An 8,896-nucleotide genomic window follows, 5' to 3' on the forward strand; every position below is an offset into this window, starting at 1 on the left:
CAAAATAAACTACGAAAGCTTTTTTCCTTTTCAAATTTACATCAGCACCCCCAGTCAAAAAATAGTTCCCAGGGGCCCGTTACACAAAGCTTAGCAATGATCGTATAGAACATAATAATACCATGGATTCCATTGACTACAATGTATAATCAATCGTAAAAATCAGGCGTACGATTAATCTCTAACCTTCGTGTTACGGGACCCAGGTCCCTGCATGCAACACCACTTTTTTCATGATTAGAGTTTCTCCTTTGAAGCTTGACTGAATAGTTTAGGATTGTATCTCTAAGTATAAAAGATTACGAAACATCTACAAAGAATTCGGGGTCACTTCGAGTACAACAGATCATTCAAATACCGTGAACAAGCTGCATTGCTATAATATTCTGTAAAAATCCTTTATAAACTAGCGATATATTCATTGTGTACTATTCTGCGACTCGGCATATACACGCGCACAAGCTAGAAAGTCTGTCTCAGTTCCGCTAAAAAAAGGTTTACCCGACATGGCAATAGAGATGCCAATTGACAAGATTGCCGAGGCCTTCACCATCGGAATTGAGCAGGGGCCAAAGGAACTCGAGGATTATTACGATAAATGGGCGGTAGATATATCAGCAGAAAACTACGATCAGGTAAGGGACAGTGGCGGATCCAAAACTTTCCAAGAGCTAGGGGGGGGGCAATTTTTTTTTAATGAGAACTTGACAAGCAAAAAAGTAAAACAAACGGAATAAAGGTTTTCACTTAAAGGAAAAGTCCATCCCAATGAAATGTTGATTTGAACAGACAGAGAAATTTTCTCCTCATTGTCAAGTAAAACAACGATTAATTTCTCACTGAACATGCATGTGGAATTAGCATTTTTTAATTCTATATAGTTCAGTCAAGTTGGTTCTCATTGTCAAATCTGTAAAAAAAATGGAATATTGTATAATTCAAACAATAAAAAACAAAAGAAATAGTGATTGAGGGACATCATTGGCTGTCTCATTTGCATGTCAATGTGTTGTGCATATCACTGTACAAATTTTTATTATGGCTCTCAGGGGGGGGGGGGGGCACGGGAATACTTTGCCCACTCCCCCCCTGAATCCGCCAGTGGTACGTGAAATAGATATAATTATAACCAGTTTATGGTCTACTGTGTAAACTCCCAAAGAGAACCAACTTGACATTGAGAAAGATTTGCAATTATGGATTTACATTATATTTATAGAGGATAAAGGGGGTACTTCCATCGAAATAACAAAGAAATAGACCGTACATAAAACAATGACAAATATGAACAATTAAGGTTGTATTTTCTATATGCCAGGCAAGCACCCGGTATGAACACTCCCTAGGTCATGGTATTTGAAATCACTCAAGTTTATATAGTTGTCAGCTTGGCATAGCATGCAGCTGATCGAAGCACCCCCCCAAAAAAAATAAAATCCTTCGGGGTGCTGCGTGTATTATTCTCCAAAGGCAACACCCCGGGCTTTCTGGAAGTTGTGTAGAAATGTAAATAAATATAATCAAAATAAACTACGAAAGCTTTTTTCCTTTTCAAATTTACATCAGCACCCCCATTCAAAAAATAGTTCCCAGGGGCCCGTTACACAAAGCTTAGCAATGATCGTATAGAACATAATAATACGATGGATTCCATTGACTACAATGTATAATCAATCGTAAAAATCAGGCGTACGATTAATCTCTAACCTTCGTGTTACGGGACCCAGGTCCCTGCATGCAACACCACTTTTTTCATGATTAGAGATTCTCCTTTGAAGCTTGACTGAATAGTTTAGGATTGTATCTCTAAGTATAAAAGAAAGATTACGAAACATCTACAAAGAATTCGGGGTCACTTCGAGTACAACAGATCATTCAAATACCGTGAACAAGCTGCATTGCTATAATATTCTGTAAAAATCCTTTATAAACTAGCGATATATTCATTGTGTACTATTCTGCGACTCGGCATATACACGCGCACAAGCTAGAAAGTCTGTCTCAGTTCCGCTAAAAAAAGGTTTACCCGACATGGCAATAGAGATGCCAATTGACAAGATTGCCGAGGCCTTCACCATCGGAATTGAGCAGGGGCCAAAGGAACTCGAGGATTATTACGATAAATGGGCGGTAGATATATCAGCAGAAAACTACGATCAGGTAAGGGACAGTGGCGGATCCAAAACTTTCCAAGAGCTAGGGGGGGGGGGCAATTTTTTTTTAATGAGAACTTGACAAGCAAAAAAGTAAAACAAACGGAATAAAGGTTTTCACTTAAAGGAAAAGTCCATCCCAATGAAATGTTGATTTGAACAGACAGAGAAATTTTCTCCTCATTGTCAAGTAAAACAACGATTAATTTCTCACTGAACATGCATGTGGAATTAGCATTTTTTAATTCTATATAGTTCAGTCAAGTTGGTTCTCATTGTCAAATCTGTAAAAAAAAATGGAATATTGTATAATTCAAACAATAAAAAACAAAAGAAATAGTGATTGAGGGACATCATTGGCTGTCTCATTTGCATGTCAATGTGTTGTGCATATCACTGTACAAATTTTTATTATGGCTCTCGGGGGGGGGGGGGCACGGGAATACTTTGCCCACTCCCCCCCCCCTGAATCCGCCAGTGGTACGTGAAATATATATAATTATAACCAGTTTATGGTCTACTGTGTAAACTCCCAAAGAGAACCAACTTGACATTGAGAAAGATTTGCAATTATGGATTTACATTATATTTATAGAGGATAAAGGGGGTACTTCCATCGAAATAACAAAGAAATAGACCGTACATGAAACAATGACAAATATGAACAATTAAGGTTGTATTTTCTATAGCCTAACGATAACTGTGTTGACGAATCCTTGCAGAGCTTTGAAGTTATAACTTCAGGATTTGATGAAATATTCAGCGCTGTGTACTATTTTATATATTTACTTTTATTTATTTAGCTATTATACGCCTTTCAACAGGCAGCCAGTGAAGAGAATGTTGTTTGATACCTCTGTGTAAAAGGAAGGAATCTTGCGGTTTTGGAAAATTTTCAATCTGTTTTGTTGCTGTTTAAGAAATGAAAAAAAAAGAACATGTAATAGAATTAGTCACGGTGGAATGTAGAATCGATCTTCACAATATTATTTACTGAATGTCTGTATTCGATCTCATGGTGTATGATTATATTATGTAGCCCTTGACGCACATTTGAATTGTCCTGCACCGGAGGACAGTATTTCGATGAACAAGTCAGCTCCTGAAAAGAATAATGTGTTTATTCAGCCAGACAGACAACTATAACTAAAAAAACAAACAAACCCCGATCCAAAGATATTCTTTCCGCGGAATAGACACAATAGATATGGTCACTTTGTCAAGGCTGCGTTACATAAGGTAACGCAGGTCCACTTCATTACTGTGGCTGTTGTGATCGAGTCCCTAAGAGGGTGGATACAAGATTTACTAGAAGGGGGGGGGGGGGTTAAGTCTAAAATTGCAAGCCAAAAGAAAATATCATCCATCCTAATACCTCGGTCACATTGGCTTTACGACGGCCGTATACGGCGCGTCGAATACAGCCGTTTTATTCACTTTTATTCAATCCGCCAATGTATAGCTAGTACAAAAATGTTAAAACGGCTGTTCAGTTCGACTCGTCGTACGGCCGCCGTAGGACAAATGTGACCGAGGCATAAGGACCATCTCGAGTTGAAAAAGATTGACAAGCAAGAAACGGAAAGTGATCAAAGTGTTATAACGACCCTTAATAAACATGTCTCAAAATGGTGGGGGCGCTTGCATTCCCACCCAGGGTGTCCATGCCAAGGTCGGATCAGTATATGTCCCAGTCATGTCCCTGCTACGTTCACAAAGATTATTAGCGAGTTTTCGCATCCGCGACGTAAAACGTCCCAAAGAACATAGCAAATGTATTGACAATGCCCTTCAAAAGACAATGAACAGCCGGGAGGTCTTTCTCGGAAATTTGCGAACCGGTAGGTCATTCTAGTTTTAGAGCTGACGAAAAATCGCAATATGTCGTTTGTCCTTAGTCACCCACGAAACTGTTGTTTCGATTTACCGACCCTCGACAAAGCCTTTAGTGTCATGAAGGGCATTTGACAATAGATTATCGACGTTCCAGAAAGCGTCTGCGTCGCTATTGTGAAAACTCCTCTTGTCAGAGCCTCAAGAATGGCGACATGGCCGGGATACTACGACGCCCTCTTATGACGTATCTACCTAAATCTTAGTAGATTTTATGTTTCAGTTGCAACCCTTAACAAACGTTGTTTAAATCGTAATATTTTCATGTTAAATGTTTCTGGAAGCATTGTCGGAAGAAAGTCTTGCTGCATGTCTTTTCAGGTTCTAAAAGAGGCTGGGTATGTAGGACCTGCCGCTGTTGCTTCTATACTCAACAGACTTGTGCAGGATAAGACAAAGAAGATTCTTGATGTTGGATGTGGAACAGGGATGGTCGGTGAAGAGGTGAGCAAAGCCCCATTATTTTCTTTCTTAAACATGTTTTAATGATATGAATTTAATTGATTCTAGCATTCGTTGCTTTAATTTAAAAAAAGGCAGAAAAAATTGCAACTCTACATGTATATCGTTCTAGCGGAGCAGTTGGGTTTAGATATTACAGAACCTTAGCCCAGACCAACTTACAGCCACAAGAAGTTCTGTTTCTGTAATGGTAACTCACGTAGGAACTTGACAGGGCAACTTCTTGCTGGTATATAATCTCACCGAAGGGGGTGAGCGTGGGGGGGGGCGGTAACCTTCTCGTATTAATAGGGGCTGTGAAACCGGGAGGGGGGCATGCTAAGCATATTTTTTAGTGATCGTCTACATAACGTGTAATTGCATGACCACCAAATTGTGATATTATATGTGTTCCGCCTCCAACATGTCCAACTTTGAATAATAGTTCTGCTACGTTACATGGATTCAAGTCAATGCTCGAGGGACTCTGCGATACGGAAGATTGTTCGAAGAAACTATAAAATGAATGAGCGATCTGGGAGAGCTTATCACCACTGGCGGATCCAGGGGGGGGGGGACCACAGCCGGCCTGTACAATATCCCCCTTTCAGAAGCAAAATGAACATTTTGTAATGTAAAAATGCCGTTAAAACAGAAGTGTGCCCCCCCTTTTCTTGAAAATGGAAACCTTTTTCCGGGAACGCAATATCCTTAATTTCTGGTTAAAAACCTTTTCGTTTTTTTTTTATTTCCTTTTTTTTTCTTGCTTGTCAAAATTTTGCCCCCCCCCCGGAAAATCCTGGATTCGCCTTTGCTTATCACAATAGTACTTTTGCAATTTCATTGGTGAAATTGAAGGACTTGGTGCATTAAAATGTTAAATTAGAATTTTAATTACATTTTGAACAATTTGGAATTTAAAATGTAGACCTATACCTTCTAAAATATTTCTTTACAAGCTTGCTAAACTGGGTTTCAGCAACGTTTCTGGAGTAGACCCATCGCAAGAAAGCCTCAATGCATGTAAAACCAAAGGAGTTTATAAAGAGTTGATCCACAGCTACGTTGGACCTGTGCAACTAGAGATTGAAGAAAGTAAGTAATAAAAAGTGCGTTAGCACATTTTGTGGGTGAAATTATTACATTTGTGGGTAAAGTAATATCACACTTGTGGGGAATATTACATTTGTGGTTGCATGACGATCCTGCATCAGACACCAAAGTCTTTTCCAAGATTTTTTTCAAGGGGTATGTAGGTCGATCTCCTTAAAATTCAAATTCAATTAGGTCTTATTCAACAATACTTATAAAAAAATCCGAAGACTAACAATGTGAGTTTAAAATTAAGAAAACATAAAAGAGAAAATAAATAAATATCTGACAAGCAAAATGAAAGAAAGTGCAAAATAAGCATGCATGGGATAGCGACATATAATAAATGTAATTTATTAGTCTCGTAATCGATGATTACTTCGTTATCTGAGGAGGGAAATTTCAAATCTTGCCAGATTGTATTTGAAGGCTTATATTGAATTATTTGTTAATTTACCTGTTTATTATTTTCGTAATTAAACTGGATACCATGGATGCAAAAGATGGTATCCATATTATTATTGATCTAACTTCTTTTATCATTCATTCAGTTTTTATTTGTTTTCTTAATCACTTTTTAAAACACTTTTTTTAATTATATGTATATTTTTGTAATATTGCTAATTCACAAAGATTCCTTTGATGGAGCCGTATCAAGCGGTACCTTTCTTCCTGGTCATTGCGATGGGACGTCATTAAAAGAAGTGGTTAGACTCGTTAAACCAGGTAAGATTCACACACACTCACAACATACACACTTTTTTCAACATGTTTTTATTAGGATTTCATTCAAATGAAATACATAAACTGCAGATAAATACAAAAAAATACAAATCTTCATTTCATATCAACAAGGATATGCAAAAATGTACATATATATATTTACCAAGAACTGAAGCAAATAAGGACGGAATGAAACTCCATAAAATTATATTTTTATGTCTGAAAAAAAAGTCCCCAACCCTCTATGTATTTTGATACTAATTAATATTAAATGGCTATATAAATGATTTGCAGGAAAACAGAAATCAACCTAAATATATTATCATTGTATCCCATTTTAAATCAATCTACAACATAACTTTACATAATTATACACACATACACACACCAACCTTAACACCCATACAACCATGCACATACCATGCACACGTAAACAAACATATAGAAATCTGCATAATGAACGTTTAACATTTTGGCGCAATAGGATACAGAAAGAAAAAACACCTGCAAATCATATTGATACAAGAGAAGAGAGAAATTGAAAAGAACTAGTAAATAGAAAAAAAAGAAAATCATCAACATTCACACCAGGATTCACACTCGCACCACACGAGACACATCCCACCTGTTCACATATTTTGTATTTGGCAGCCATTTCAAACGTGTATAGTGTTTTTTTAGACGCGCTGTAGACACACGCACACCCACCCACACACACACACCCACACAGACCTAACTTACAAACACCCTCTTCCACACAATTAAGCCTTACCTTACCGGTCGTGCGTGGAAAGGGGTGCATTGGGGTGAGGGGGTGGGTGTGTGTGTGTGTGAGTGTCGAACGGGGGGCAACCAGGGGGCAGTCACCTCTCTAAATTTTGTTCAGGGGGAGGATGAAACAAAAAAGAGTGTTGAATAGCCAGTAGAATAGGGGAACTGCCAGCAACCAACTGCAAGCAAAATGCTAACTGTCAACAACAAAATATCAACTTTATACAACTGCAATTCATGTACCAACTACCAAGAATAAGTACCAGCTAATACAGTGCGTCTAAAAAAGCACTATACACTTTTGAAATGGCTGCCAAATACAAAATATGTCACTTGTCACATGACAAATAGGCTGGGCAGGAATCAGACTTTCAATTTCTTTCAGATTTTAAGAGGGGAGTCCCTTGGAACTTGTAAAGTTGAGGGTGTTGTGATAAACAATTCATGATCACTCATTTTTTTTTGGTTGTTTGGGCAAAATTAAATTTTCATGACTTATTAATTAAATTTAATGCATGGGTGAACATGAATTGCACTTTTTAGTTCAGCATTGTAACTTTAGCATGTTGATCTCATCAGTGTGTTCATGGGAGCCAGGAGAAAATGGGTGAGGTAGAACTTGAGTGGGTGAAGTAAGTTGATGGGATAAGGGTAATCAGAACATTTAGCTTCCTTCCTACAAAGTCCCCATTTCTCCTGTTGAGATCGAGACTGATTGCTATTTATAAAATACGCGACAACTCCAGAGCGGACTGTCAATCTAATAATAAATTCTTGAAATTAGGTCATCAGCGTTTACCTATCAAAATTTTGGTCATCATAATCAGTCAATATTGTTTAGTAATCATTCAACGAACCCGGTCCGCCACTGAATATCGTCGTCATCATCATCATCATCAAGAACAATTATTATATCATCCCGATCATTATCTTCATCGTCATCCAGTAGCGTACCTAGGATTATCCACAGGGGGGAGGCAAAATCGTCCGTAAAAAATTAAGCCAAAAAATAAGGTCTTCAACCACAAATAAAGGATTTCGTGCCAGAAAAAAGTGACAAGAAAAAAAATCAACTTCTCGTCGGGGGGGGGGGGTGGGGGCAGGGATAGGTCCCTTGCATGGGTCGTGACTCGTCGGGGGGGGGGGGCAGTTTCCCCCCTGCCCCCCCCCCCTCCGTAGCACGCTAGTGTCGTCATCGTTAGTAGGGGCCGCGGGACTGGAGGGCTGGGGTGCCTCAATCTCGACCAACCCCACACACTCATTTTATACAAAACCGTGTACTAAAGTAAAAAAAAAAAAAAAATGACCATCTGAATGTGATATTTCCATTGTCCAGCCCCCCCCCCACCACTAATTTAAAAACCATTTTGCGGCAGCAGATGCATGCCATCACCACCATCATCATTATCGACATTATCAACCATGCCCTTCATTGTCATCACAATCATATTGGCGTAAACTATATTTTCTTACATTTTTCTTGTATTGTTTCGTTGCCGCTATCATCAATCTCAAGTTTTGCTCCTTTCTTCTTGTTTGCATGCCCCCCCCCCCATTCCTTAGGTGGAGCCATCGTGATTGCGACAAGGAAAACATGGTACATGGAGAAACCAGGGGAATGGAATTATGCCAAATGGTCACCTGTCCCGAATCATCCAAAGGAATTCAATTTTCGAGCTGCCTCCGACGAACTCGTCTCGGCGAAAAAGTGCACTCTCGTCTACGAAGAGATCCCGTCTTACGCCGAGGGAGAAATGGGAATAGGATTGGTGTATACAGTTCTCTGACGTCACATAGTAGTGACATAGTGTAGTGACGAAGCT

General features: G+C 38.8%; 1 protein-coding gene across 1 annotated transcript; it reads left to right on the forward strand.

Annotated features, from left to right (window-relative positions):
* The first annotated feature begins 1,859 nt into the window (after positions 1-1,859).
* On the forward strand, positions 1,860-8,896 carry LOC121429846 (methyltransferase-like protein 27). The gene is made up of 5 exons (XM_041627090.1): positions 1,860-2,160; positions 4,368-4,490; positions 5,447-5,582; positions 6,213-6,305; positions 8,637-8,896. Exons 1-5 carry the CDS (start codon positions 2,032-2,034, stop codon positions 8,858-8,860), a joined length of 705 nt encoding a protein of 234 aa, XP_041483024.1. The 5' UTR covers positions 1,860-2,031; the 3' UTR covers positions 8,861-8,896.

This window comes from Lytechinus variegatus, chromosome 16 (assembly GCF_018143015.1).
Source record: "Lytechinus variegatus isolate NC3 chromosome 16, Lvar_3.0, whole genome shotgun sequence".
In the NCBI taxonomy this organism is placed as follows: Eukaryota; Metazoa; Echinodermata; class Echinoidea; order Temnopleuroida; family Toxopneustidae; genus Lytechinus; species Lytechinus variegatus.